This window comes from Gymnoscopelus braueri (assembly GCF_963280865.1).
Source record: "Gymnoscopelus braueri genome assembly, chromosome: 13".
Lineage (NCBI taxonomy): Eukaryota > Metazoa > Chordata > Actinopteri > Myctophiformes > Myctophidae > Gymnoscopelus > Gymnoscopelus braueri.
The window spans coordinates 42,118,895-42,133,467 of NC_137615.1; the positions used below are offsets into that span (position 1 = coordinate 42,118,895).

General features: G+C 39.1%; 1 protein-coding gene across 1 annotated transcript; it reads left to right on the forward strand.

The window, feature by feature from the left end:
- The first annotated feature begins 809 nt into the window (after nt 1–809).
- On the forward strand, nt 810–12,290 carry LOC308099022 (ras-related protein Rab-35). The gene is made up of 7 exons (XM_080447555.1): nt 810–1,035; nt 2,302–3,388; nt 4,587–4,637; nt 4,969–5,092; nt 6,858–6,982; nt 8,349–8,473; nt 10,669–12,290. Exons 2-7 carry the CDS (start codon nt 3,334–3,336, stop codon nt 10,810–10,812), a joined length of 624 nt encoding a protein of 207 aa, XP_080303681.1. The 5' UTR covers nt 810–1,035; nt 2,302–3,333; the 3' UTR covers nt 10,813–12,290.
- The last annotated feature ends 2,283 nt before the right edge of the window (nt 12,291–14,573 follow it).

Consider the following 14,573-nt stretch of genomic DNA (forward strand, 5'->3'; position numbering starts at 1 on the left):
TGTGTTTGGTTCTGTGTTCATGCTGACTGTATGAAAATGTCTATTACATTCATGTGTGCATAACGTCTTGAATATTGAGCAAGACGAGGAAGAAACTAGTCGAGGAAGGGAGTGTTTCGCAAACACATGATCCTGTGTCTCACCGAAATCGATGGCCTATCGAATGCTGCGACGCTAGATGTCGCTTTTTTACTTGGCAGATTCAGCACAGCGGCAGCGACTTCCGGGGGGGTCACAAAATTAGATAAGTGACGGGTTTTGTCGCAACAGCAGACGCCAGTGAGCAGTGTTGCCATGTCCGCTTATTATAAGGGAATTATGGCTTATTTTTCTGTACATTTGCTTGTAAATATTGGTCAGTCGCTGGTTGAGTTTTTTTGGGGGCTTGTTTCTAAAGTGTAAGTTTAGTTGCTTATTTGGGCTTCCTTCCTGATGTTGTTTAAACCAGTGTTCCTCAAACATATTCGAGTCTAGGACCCCCAAATGAATATGTATTTGACACCCATCTGTAAATATTTTAATGCCAGGGACCACTAAAAGATTTGTGTTTTAAAAAATTTTCAAAAATATTCAAATATTTTCAAATAAAGAGATTTATTTTGAAAATAGCAGATCTACACGCGCGTTGTTAGCTTGTAGATCTACTATTTTCAAATAACCGACGCACATATATATATATAGATTTAAAGTGCTCATAGTTTCTTTTGGGCTTGTTGTTTTCCTAGACCTAGTGGCTTATCTCTCTCGCGGAACCTGGCAACACTGGCAGTGAGCTCACAGGGCTGATGTTGAGTCATTTCATCAGCAGCAAAGCAACATCTCTGCTCGGGGGCCGCTGCTTCACAGCGTCGTCAGGTGAGGTGTGGTCGAACAACACACACAACACATTCCTTCCTCCTCCAGCACCAACACCACGGCTTAGGGGGTTCCAGACAGTGTTTTTAGCGACATGTTTGGCACCACTCCTGCTTCTAGACCCGCCGACAGGACAGACCGAGCAGCATGGGAGCGACGCGGGCTGACTGCTTGAGACGGGTGCGTTGAAAAGTTCTGGAGAAGTTTCTTTCTCGCTAGCATTGTTGACAGTAATGATGATGTCGCTAGCTTAGCTAGGTGCCGTGTGGTGTAAAAAGTAACTTGAGTACGTGTACTACTCGAGTACCATTTTTGAGGTACTTTTACTTTACTGGAGTATTTCCAATTTTCAATACTTTTTTACTTCAACTCCACTATACATCTCATCTCCGAGGCAAATATTGTATTTTTTACTCCACTACAATTATTGGAAAACTTTAGTTTGTTACTTTTTGGATTGTGGTTGTTATTGCAAAAATATACATTGAAAACGTCAGCCATATATACTTTGGCTATTTGAAAATAGCCGATCTAGATATTTAAAATAATATTTTTATACATTTTGAAAACTTGTGAAATGGGACATTCTGCTTGAGTACTTTTAGTTTTGGTTAAGTATATTTTGATGACAATACTTTTGTACTTTTACTCAAGTATACCGTTAGAATACAGGACTTTTACTTGTAACAGAGTATTTCTACAGTGTGGTATTGATACTTTTACTTAAGTAATAAATGTGAGTACTTATTCCACCTCTGGCTATAGATGTGCTCTGTTGGCTGAGAATGGAGTGGGTGGATAACGTTAGAATATTAAAATATATAACCAACTTTAACGTTATGTCTGTTTGCACAATCGCTAGCTAAAAGTCACTGAAATCCCAATTTATTTTATTAAATTAGTTTGTATTGTTTTGTTTTTTTTACAAAAAGAAAACACACACACAAATAGTTCAGGTACTTAGATACATTATTTGCATTTTCACATATTTATAACTCCATTGTGCTACAGATCTACAGTACAAGCTTTCATGCGCGACGCATATTATAACTTGTAGATCTGTTCTTGTCGGCAAGCGACACCGTCGTGCGATTGAGTTAAACTCGTATGTTCATCTCATCTCCCAGGGTGACTTCTTGTCTTCCAGAAGAGGGGGGTGACTGAGCCCCAACACTGTATGTGTGTGGTGTTGTTTTTTTGGGCGTATTTAATGATGATGGCCAGAGAAGTGTATGCATGGCAGCATGCATGCAGGGTGGGTAAAAGCAGGATGGGGAAGTTATATTTAGTGACACACAGCTGCTGGTTGAGGCAATGCAGGGGAGGGAGGGACACAGTGATAAGGTCATCTGGGATGGAGAATCATATACTACAATGGAAATTATGACTGCGATTTGAACCCCAGAGTTTGCCGGCGAAACCCTGATCATCTTTTTCTGTCCTCAGTGCTCTTAAACCCGAGGCGAACACGCAGAGGAAGCTGGACAACCTATTCGTAGAATGAGACGGGGAGGAGGCGCAGCAGATGTCGTTTTGCTCTGCTGTCTGAGGAGAGGAAGTGAAATTAAGGAATTATTGCTTGAGGCATCGGATATAACCACTACATAACGTCAGAGGGAAAAAGCATCCTAGTTTCTGCTCTTTCTCCCCGAGACCTCCTGTCTAACAAAAGCGGATGCGGTTTGATAGAGCTGAACAAATGACACAAGATTACAAATGAGGGACCAAGTTGAGGATTGGCTCGCAGCAACTTGATTAGTCTGCAAGTTGTCTATGCGTCCACCCGTGTATCTATTTTTTCGTGTTGCTGTCACAATGTCAAGCAACAAATGCAGTTAAGAAATACATAATGCACAACTTTCAACGGTTCAGGGCAACAACGGCCTATGTGAAGGACATCTAAGTTCAGCCACTGCAAAGCAGTAGGGACAGACCTCTTGGAATTGTATACTTCTACCAAAGTGCCCCAGGCATTGCCATTCATTGTGTGAAGCTGACTGCAGCCTGAGGACGAGGCGGGGAAGAGAGTGCACACTGGTTTGATGGCAACACAACTGTGAATTCATTCAAGGAGTATTAACATTTGGATGTGGTGAGCTGGGATTCCCCAACTGGAATGTTGGATGGGAACAGGAACTAAGGTGGAATCACAGGGACCTTCCTTGCCTTAGCATGAATCACACATTTCAAGTGTATAAAGCGATCCACCTCCACTGGCTGCGGTTGCACGTGGAAACGAAACCGTATATGATGTGAAAAACTGCACAGAATTTCTTAAAATTGGGGAAATCAACTGGAAATGACATTGTACTGTACAGGGAAATCTTTTTTGGAAAAGGTTTTACACTACGATGATGTGTTAGCATTTGGGTAAGAGAGTTGAAGTTTTACTGGGGACATTGCACCATTACCTCCTGACTGTGGAACTATCTGTGTTTACTGGGAAGCTAAGGGACCGTCCACATTAGCAGCAGTAACATGGCGGCGAAGGACTACAATCATCTTTTCAAATTGCTCATCATTGGAGACTCCAGTTAGTGCATTTTGACTTATCCTTTATTTACTTGCAAAGAACAAATTCTACGATTATATCTTGTGTCAAAGCCCTGTACAAGTAGGCAACTAGTCAACTCTTCATTCATTGCTAGTCTATTCTGTCCTCAAGGATGTGATCTTTCCTGTTTTGAGTTGTTTTTGGACACGCTACTCATTGATTTCCACTGGAGTTTTATTTTTTTGTTATCTCTGGCATTTTATATTGTCCTTCTGATCATAAGCCTTGGTATCCAAGGCACATAGTATTGGTATTGCACATAGTGCAATAATTATATATATATATATATATATATATATATATATATATATATATATATATATATATATATATATATATATATATATATATATATAATTTCCTTCTTTTTTTTCAACATCCACTGTAAAAGTAAATGTGCAATAGGAACACTGCAAAGAACAGCTAAGGCAAACGAGTCAGTCATATTGTACTAAAAACTAGCAAGTTTCACAATTTTCATGACTAAACAGACAGTAAAACAATAGTAATGACTTCTTGGTAACTGGTCTTGCATGTCCATTCTGCATTCTCAGAGGTTGGAGATCTACTTATATCTGGTGTAATCATGTGTAACTCCTGCAATATAGCCTATATTGGAGTAAAAAAAAACTAAAATATCACAATGTACATTTTTTCCAAATATCATTCAGCTCTAGTATTCAAGCAATCAGCAGGAATAAGCTGTTAGATCATTTGAATGGGAACTGTCTTGAAATGTGACCAATGTTATATACACAATCTAACCACTTAAACCCTAGTGTACAATAGGTGGACATAGGGGGAAAATAGCCAATCTACATGCGAACAACGTGTTGTGAGCTTGTAGATTGACGGGCAACACGTTGCGAGTGAATGCGAGTGACACGTTGTGAGCTTGCAGATCGGCTATTTTCGACAAAGAGATTTGGTGTAGAGGAAAAAAAGGAGGGGCCCAAGTACAGGCCCCTGTAGATTCATCTTAAAATCTAGAGATTTCTTCCCTTGAATGTTTATACTGTAAATCCAGACATTCATAGGCCCTTTGGAAAATTTACTGTAGACTTCTGGGGTTTTGCTGTAATTGAGCTATTGATGATCTGATCTATCAATCTATTGTCTATCAATTGTTCTTAGACTGAGATCTTGTTAATTGTGTTCTCTGTCCTCCCTGTCACAGATGTAGGGAAAAGCAGTCTCCTCCTCCGCTTTGCAGACAACTCCTTCTCTGGTGAGTTATTGTTGCAGCATTGTCTCCATAATCTGCTAACAGTTAAAGTGCAACATATTGGTATGTAGCAGCATAACAGCTGCACAGGCCATATACATTTGCTACGGCATATAGTACTGGGTTAGATTTGTCAAAATCAAACCCCAAAACGATTATGACATGGCTCAATGTCTACTACCTTCATCACAAAATGGTTTAACCACTTAAACCATATATACTTCATTCTACAGCAAATAGTAATAATGTGTTTGCCTATTTTCATCTTTTGCTTTTTCTATATATATATTTTTTTGTATTGATGTTTCTAATGCTTGGCTCTGATCTCTCTCAGGCAGCTACATCACTACCATTGGTGTGGACTTCAAGATCCGCACGGTGGACATCGACGGAGAGCGTGTCAAACTGCAAATCTGGGACACGGCGGGTCAAGAGAGATTCCGAACCATCACATCCACGTAATGTTAATGCCTCAGAACCACAGTTCTCTTCTGCACTCCAATTATAGATGTATATGCATGTATATTATGGCTCTACAAAGGCTGTGATTTGCAGACAAAATTTTACTTTATTTTGGAACTGTCATACACAGTCAATGTGTGTTATTACATATAGCATCATAATTGCAGTGATTTCAGCTTTCCCACAAATGTTGGGGCTCAATTCTCTGTGGTAAAGTGCATTTGTAGTGAATTCCATTTCTTACAGTTCTCAACGAAGGGTTAGGAGGAATGAAAGATCTAAACCAAAGTGCATTATTGCACACAGGAAGATAAGAATGACTGTTCTAAATTTAATATAATCTAAATTATATAGTGGCTTTACAGGGCCAGGGAGATATAGACTGCAATAGTCCAGGTACATGAAACTATTAGTTAATTCCAAAATTGGAAGCTTATTTATTAAGAAAGTTAACTGATGGCACATAGAACCAGTCCTAAATAATACAGTGCTATCTCATGGATGTTGCCAGTCTACAGTGGTGTGAAAAAGTTGGGCATTACGGTGTGGTCTTCTTTTTTAAATTAGCTTACCGTTGCCACTTTTCCTCATCTGCTTTTACACATGGACTCAAAGTTTATGTTGACCATGGTCTGTATATTCTATAACACCCTATCCCAGAGCCAGTTCATATTTACACACACTATCCCTTGTTGGTTTGCGATCCACTGGCCCAATTTTGGGTCCCAAACCACTGGTTGAAAACACAACTGTAGAGAATGTGTGGCAGTACGTTGCATTAATTCTCATGTCATAAATTGTTAAGCATTCTGTAACACATCACATCATCTGCACCCAAACACCCGTGACTTCTCTCAGAGAAACATGGAACATTTTATTTATATTCTGTCATCAGACAGCAAGTAATCCTTTATGGCTTCATGACATTTGACCATGCTTTGAGTTCAAAACTCAATGATAAAATACAAAGAAATAGACGGTTAACACCAATTTCCAGCATTTCTACTGATCATGGGATATCATGGAATTATGAGAAACACATTCCAGACAGCAGATCAGGGACTGTCATGATGTCATGGAATATTAGGGAAGTTTGCAAATGGGTCATTCTACAGGAATCTACCGGAATGTGTGTGTGTGTTTTTTTTTTTTTTTTACTTTTTCACAATGGGAGCAGGGTTAGTGGAGACAAGGCACAATGTGTAGATGTTCTTTTGTACATGTAAAACTATAAACCTACTTCCTTTGTTTGAAGGAAGTAGGCTTAACGAAAGTGAATAGCCTTCGCTTGGCCTTGTGGTTGGAAAAAGCCCAGCACAAACTGATCATTACATTTTTTTTAAATAAAAACATTTAAGAGTTAGGAATTTGAACCATGAATTCAGGAAAGCAAATACTATTCCCTCTTGATTCTGTCACCCTGTTAGAACATTTCAAGACACACGGTTGACAACTGGTTGACAACTACTGTTCCATAATAATGACCTCAAGCCATCAAACCTTGTAGCAACCGTAGGTCAGTGGTTCTCACAGTGGGGTCCAGGGAACCTCAGGGTTAACTCTGCGAGTGTACGAATGGAACCAAATGGACCCATACGGGTCCATTTGGTTCCATTCGTACACTCTGAGTTATGGAGGTCCTTGAAAATTCAAAAGTTTGAGAACTACTGCGGTACATTATTTCCAGTGCTGATTAACGTGCCTGGTGGGTGCTGCCATGGTGCATAAATCTCACACTTTTTTGTCTCTTCTCATCCTCAGGTATTACAGAAACACCCATGGTGTCATTATAGTTTACGATGTGACCAACCCAGAGTCATTTGTCAATGTTAAGAGATGGCTGAATGAAATCTCTCAAAACTGCGACACCGTCTGCAAGATCTTGGGTGAGTTTTGGTTTGTTTTTTTCTCATTGGGATTTTGCTGGAGAGGCTCACCATCACCATATATATTGGGTGATTGTCACAGTGTTCCCTCCGACACAGATCAGGAAATACACTCTGGTTAACTTGAAGTTACTAAGCTTGGGAACGACACTGGATCACACTGATCTTCTTTTGAATATTTAATATGCAAAGAGGATCAAGGTTTCGTTTCTACTGCATCATCAGAGTCAGTTGACTCTTTATCTAGCTTAGTTCAACAACAAGGCAATTCAAAGTGCTTTAAACAGTTAAGAGAGTAGAACATAAGAATAAGCTGATAAAATATGAGCATAAAGTTACAGTGCAGCACAAAGTCTTTAGCTTTGATTTAAAAGTACTGAGAGTTGTAGCAGACCTGCAGTATTCTGGGAGTTTGTTCCAGATATGTGGTGCATAAGTGCTGAACGCTCCTTCTCTGCATTTAGTTCGGACTCTGGGGACAGAGTTTCAGCATCAACTGACTCTGAAAATGCAGCAGCATTGAAACACTGGTTGTATTTGCATATTAAATATTTAAAAGAAGATCGTTGTGCTCCAGTGTCTTTGTCTGGGTTAGTCCCTGGAAGTTACTTAGAGTGTATTTATTTACTGAGCTGTATGTCCATTTCTGTGAGCACCAGGGATTAGAAAAAGCTGGCTGAAGCACATGTGTGTCTCTATAATTTCCTCCAACACAGTTTGTAGCAGCAATGAGTTGAACAACACACAACACAACACAAGATGAAACTTGTTTATCCTGTTCGATGCAGCTAAATGCTTGTAGGAGATTAATACAACTCCTTTAATTCCCTTTCCTGGTTCTCTGTTTCTTTGTTCTTACACCTTGCATTATTTCCTTCTTTTGTTATAATTATAAGCTTTATAGATCAGCTATTTTCGCTATCTTTGAATATTTTGAAAATGTTGGCCTTTTATGACATTCCCAAACTCGGGACTCAAGGTTGGAAGTGGTTCATTGCTGTCCTATTACAGTATGAGAAAGCTAATAAGCCATTCTTGGTTTCTTTGCCTTTACGTGCTTTAACCACTTATATACGTACTTATTCGTACACCGAATAGAAAAAATTGCCTTTCTACAAGCTCTCAATGCTTCGTGATATGACGCCTTGTGATACAAAATAAATAAATGGGTAACGCCAGGTTGGATAATGGTTAATTGCTGTAGCGCTGTTACAGTATGAGCAAACCATTAGCAGCGGTTTTCAAACCTCTCTTGATTTATACTAGGTGGCCTTTTGGGAGCCCTTTCTGGTTGGTTGTCTAGTGAGTTTATATATAACGGTGAGAGAAAAAAATGTGTCCTGTACCCCCTTTTGTCTCCCCTCAGTGGGCAACAAGAACGACGACCCGACCAGGAAGCAGGTGGACACCCAGGATGCACAGCGTTTCGGCGAGTCTGTGGGAGTGCGTGTATTCGAGACCAGCGCCAAAGAGAATATCAATGTAGAAGAGGTGAGCTCGGAGGGGTGGGGGGTTCACTCTAATAAAGCCTAGAAGAATTGATCAACTACAGACTTTCTGGAGAATTTAGCCTGTCATTTGTGTTAACATTTTGAACATTGACCTGCATTTGGATTTCAACCAGAAGCCACATCATCAGTCACGTCATCTTTGGTATTTATAGAATTTCCACAGCATTATGTTGAAGTTTAAAGGACCGTCCACACCATGAATGATGAAAACAACGATAACTGTAACGATAATGATGTGAGCATCCACACCGATGAACTATAACGTTCTGTAAAAAGGTTGAATGTGAGTGACGTGTTGAACATGAAGCCCTGTATCCCAATGATATTGCTCACCACTGTCGTAGTTGTGGGGTGGACTCTGTCAGCCACTTGAGTTATAACATTTTTTTAAACAATACCTTGGTGTGGAAATAGGCATTGGGTCACCTATTTCATAGTGCTCTCATTCCACGTTTAAACACCTCATTAATAAGTTCTAAATATTATAAAGTATTCAAACAATGGTTAAAGAAATGGTGAGCTTGGCAATAACTAAAACAAAGTATATATCTGGCAAACACAAAACTTGTTTGGAATTTGGTAGCGTAGTGAGTGAGTCTTATTTTGGTTCAGTTGTAGAAACCATGATGGGCAGAATTGGGTCTTTTAGATTTAATTGTTTCTGCAAACTAAATGTAGGGCCTTGTGCCTGCATATTAGGCAAATAATAATGAAGGCTTTGCCCTCATACCTTAAGGTACCCATATAGTTTATAGTTGCTGGTTCACAAAACCACACACAAGTCTTCTGGTCTGGAGGGGGCGTAGCTAATTGATTGGCAGGTTAAAGCCATTGCGGATTGAAATACGAAACACGCTTTGTGTTTGAATGAATAATGCCTACCCAGATGTAGAGATACAGCCCGCTGCACCAGGGAGTCGCATTATGTCTAAGTTATCCTCCGTCATATGGCCAATCTACAGCTAGATTGGCTATTTTCGGCACACGAGAATGTCATACGACTTAAGTATAAATCTGGCTGTAGATAGACAACGTTTCCATAGCTTCTCCATGCATTCTTTATTTTCTACAGAGTCATTAATGTTCACATGTAATACATGTGACCCTTAATCTCGGTTTGTTTTGGTCGCATGTAATTGTGTGTGTAATTTGGATTTTAACTGGTGTCATAGAACTGTCACATGTCCAATTTGCTGCAGTTTAACACAGTCATCGCAGCACTGGGTCTTAACTGTATTTAATCTTCTCAATCCACTTGTAAAGCTACAATCCATAAGTTTCATGTTTGTTGTCCAGTGTCCACCTCTCCTGACAGAGAGGCAATTGCAACAATGTCTAAACTTCAATAAAGATGGTGGCGAATCTAGTGACCAATCCGGTGCACATTTGCTTCAAATAACTTATTGACATTGTCAACCTACCCGACACCAGGGTCTAAATTTCTCAATGGAAGAGTAAAGAGACCACCTCCAACCACTGCAGATGTATTAGTTACCGGTATATTGTAACATACTCTACCATACAGATTGGTTAAGTTAACATTGTATTCATTTAAATGAATCATGGATTGTACTGTAGCTTTAAAGGTAGGGTAAGAGATATCTTTTGGTTAAAGATGAAGGTTAAAGCACTATATTCTGATGGTAATTATCATTGCTATAGACCAATTATTTGCTCACCAACATTGAGACTGGATGCACAGGTGATTGTTTCATGCAATCAATTCTCAACCTGTTGTTTCGGGGTGCGCTGGTTTCAGCGCACCCCGACCCCCTCTTGTGTGTTGGCTTGTGCTGCGCGCCCTTGCGAGACCTGATAGAATGGGTTTCATTTGCAACCAGTATGACGCTTGCAACCAGTGTGACGTCGTCTGTTAAGGGGTCTATAGAGTGTTTGTTGAGTCGCAGGGGTCTCCCTGTCTCTCCAGCTCTTTAATAAAAAAGAAAACACATTAAGAGGTGGGTTGCACATTTCTAGCCAATCAGGAGAGAGTACCCATTTATCAGCTTAAAGTTTATAGTGTTCCAGTTCCATTTTTGTCTGCTCATTTCTTTGTGTCTTCCAACTTCAGTTGTTTTAATCTGTATCCTGTGTGAGTTCTCTATCCTGATTGGATAAAATTGGTATCCCGACCTGAGAATTCATTCAAAAATGTATTCGTCTCTCCGTTTTCAGATGTTCATGGCCTTCACTCACATGGTCCTCCGGGCCAAGAAGCAGAGCCAGAACCGTGCGGAGAGAGAGCGCGAGAGAGACGACACGGTGCACATCAACGCCCAGAGAGACCACCGGAGGAAGAGGGGGAAGAAATGTTGCTGAGATCTACTGGATGGCTACCGCTTATTACCACTTTCAACCTGGCGTCCATATTCTGGGCATATTGTTATAGGCTAAAACTTTCAAAAATAGCAAAAAAAAATAGCTGATCTACAAGCTCACAACGTGTCGTGTCACGACGAGTCGTGTGAGCTTGTAGGAATCTTTTTTTATTTTTTTATTTGTTAAGCTATTTTTGAAATGGGCCTTAAAGCGAGAGGATACTTTGGTAGAGGTTTGGGTTGTGTATTGTAGTTACCTTGCCTTGGTGCTTGAACTCCAGATATTGTCGAGATATCTTCCATAGTTGCTCTGTTGATTAGAAATTGATTTTCCAAAAATATTCAACGCCAGCGATTCCCAACCTGTGGGCCAGGGTCCACTGGTGGGCCTCGAGGATATTGCCATTAGGCCCCCAAATATTGGCAAAGATCTTCTTGATAATATAACGTGAAAAAAAAAGAATACTAATGACATAAAATTACATTGTAATCTCGATGAATGGGAACATAAAGTATACTATGGTAGTTCCATTGATCCAAGCCGTAACGCAGTCGAATATAATAGTTAAAATAAACATGCTCTGAAAATGAACCCATCTGACCACTTAACACGATTTTCGCGTGAGCCCCTGATCCAGGAAAGGTTGGGAACCACTGACTTGCATTGCATTTTCAAATTCACTCTTTTAGTGTTGTTCGTTTGTGTTAAAAGAGTGACTCTGAGACCTGTTTCACTGTGCAACTATTGAAGATATACCAATATTTGGAGTTGCGTCATGGCAAGATAGCTACATAAATCAAACCTCGAAAAACAAAGTGTTGTTGCGCTTTTAAAATGTGTTGACGCTCAATGGAAAACATTCAATGTCGAAGTATATAGGGAAAACTGTGCCTTATTCTATCACTTTAAATTAGCAAATGTCACAGATGTAGTGTCAATTTATCTAGCCAAGCAATACAAAATGCCACAAGTGTACGGTAGGTGTTGCGGGGGGGTGGGGGGTTAGTCTCTGGAGTGAAACAATGGTTCAAACCCTGTGTGTGTGGAAGGCCAGAGGTTTTACATGCATTAACCTTGCACTGAGAAGGCACAAACGGGGAGGGGGGGAGCAGGATAGCAAAACCACTGTTTATGTGCAGACTTTATTTTGCTAGTTATGTTTTTACAGTATGGTCGGCTGTCAGTTCCATTTTTTTAAAAGGGAAAAAAGTGTCAAATGTCCACTAGAAGTGTAACCCAGAGAAGATGCTAACACACTAAAAGGGTCTTCCTCTTAAATACTAATTCAATCAACCATGTGCTCTGTGTTTGTGAATGTGATGATAATCCTGGACTAGGTATTCGTCTCATGGCAATAAGAGCCCCAAAAGTGTTCAACAGTAACTAGTCAGTGTCTTGTCTGTTGTTGTTTTTAATGCAAAGGACTGTTTAACAGCAAACAATCTTGTCTGACTCCAAATAAACAAAGCAATAAAACATGTCTCTCTTCAATAAGACATTAAAAATCCTACACACCATACCTCAGTTCCACTTCTGTGTGTTGTGACGATATGCAGGAGTTTGAATTTGTCAGTGTAAAGTAACTAAGTACATTTACTCAAGTACTGACTTGAGAGTACAATTCTGAACTGTTTTTACTTTACTGGAGTAAATTTCCAATTTTCAATACTTTTACTCCACTACATCTCAGAGGCAAATATTGTGCTTTTACTCCACTGCAATTATTTGAAAACTTACAAATTACTGTTACTTTGTGCATTTAGAAAACAAAACTTACATTAAACACTTCGGCCCTATATATTCCTAGGCTATTTTGTCCCTGTAAAATGGCGCATTCTGAGTATTGAATACATATACTTTTGGTAGCCTACTTAAACGTATATTTTGATGCCAATATTTTTGTACTTTTACTCAAGCTTTTTTTTAATACTGGACTTGAGTATTTAAATCTATATTTTTCTGATAATGATTTTACTTAACCACTTTCACTTAAAACATTAGCAAAAATAGCCGATCTACAAGCCCACAATGCGTTGTGAGTTTGTCAATCTTCTATTTTTGCTACGTGTTTGACACTGTAGTATGCAGGGTTCCTACGTCCTACACATTTTCCATTTCAAAATTCCATACTTTTTCAGACTAAAATTTCCAGAATTCTGTTGATTATTTAGACCATATTTGACATGTATAGTTACATGTAGATGATGCTTATTAGGTAAATAAATAGTTTTAAAATCCAACTGTACTGTATGTTACATTCTGACTATATATATAGCCTACTATTATGTTGCCAAATAATTGCAAGATTGTAGCTAGGTACAATAAGCTCATACAAATCAATTAAGCACTGCTTTAAAAATTAGTACTTGGTTGTATGGCTATTATTTTTTAGAAGAAATAAGAAATTCCTAGAAAATTGTTTAAAATAGGGATGCCACATTGAAAGTGGTCAACACTAAACCCATAGGCAATGCTAAAACAGAGCAATGTTGATTTGTCATGTAAATTTGAACTAACTGCATACCTTCAACCCCTACAGTAACAGAAGGGATGTTCATGTACAATTCACCAGTGAACTAGAAAGTAGAACTAAAGTCTATTGACTTTGCTTTATTGGCCATTAGATCGGGTAAATCAAAAATCATACTTGCAAACACCGTTTCATAAATGACTATAAATAAAGTCACTCCTACACAGAATTACGAGTTTCCACTGTCAAAACATTTGACCAAAAAGGACGCAAACTAACCGGTTCAGTGCTACCTACAGTATACACATTATTGTAAATATGTATATGTTATTGTCCCCTCCATATTTTTTTGTCTCTTTTATAAATAAGAACCGAAAATGAATTGGGGGAAAAAAACTGTCTGTGCAGCTGTCTATTCACAGTGTCTATTGAAATGACAACAAACGCAGCCATAAAGGAAAGGAAACCATATAATAAAAGGTATGGTTTCCTTTAGCCTAAGGCTTAGATCAAGACTGTCTATTTCTTTTCTCAATTTCGACTTGTGTATCTATGACAGGCTTTGACTCTTCCCCAAATAGTATTTGGAGTTCTGTGTTTAAGGCCTGTACATCTCTATGAATTTGTACATTTATGACAGCAACGATCTATAAATACAAAAAAACAAACAGCTACAGTAGGTTCCATGTGTTTAAGTTTATTCTTTAAAGAACTCTACATTGGTACCTCATGTACTGTAGGTGCAGAACCATCCCTTTGTTCCTGGTTGTTGGTTCAGGGAGATAGTTAATGAACATGAACTCATACAAGCATCAACTGTTTTAACCACAAGAACCCTAACATCCCTATTATGGGGCAAACAATCTGCAAAAACAGATTTACAAGCTCAATGCGTCACGCTGGGAGCTCGTAGATCAGCTATTTTTCAGCAAAGAGATTTGGTGTGGAGGGGAAACGAGGGGGCCGTCAGGGGACTCAAGTCAAAGTATATACTAGGGTTTAACATAGTGTTTAAGGCATTAGAGAACTTTTGAGGCTTTCACTCAAACTTTAGTTGGGTTAAACTGGAACAAAAGCTCAACTCAAGAAGTCCTGGTGAATCTTTAGTCAAAATAGTTAAATCTTTCAGCACTTGAAGCCTCCTTCCCACTCATTCGTAGAATGGTAGATCCTGAATTGTTCATAAAAGGTGGCTATTAAAAATAAAAATAAAAACCTTTAACCAGGGAATGGTTTTTCACCTCTGCCATCCGACACATTTATATTCCACATCTTCACTCATGAGATCTTT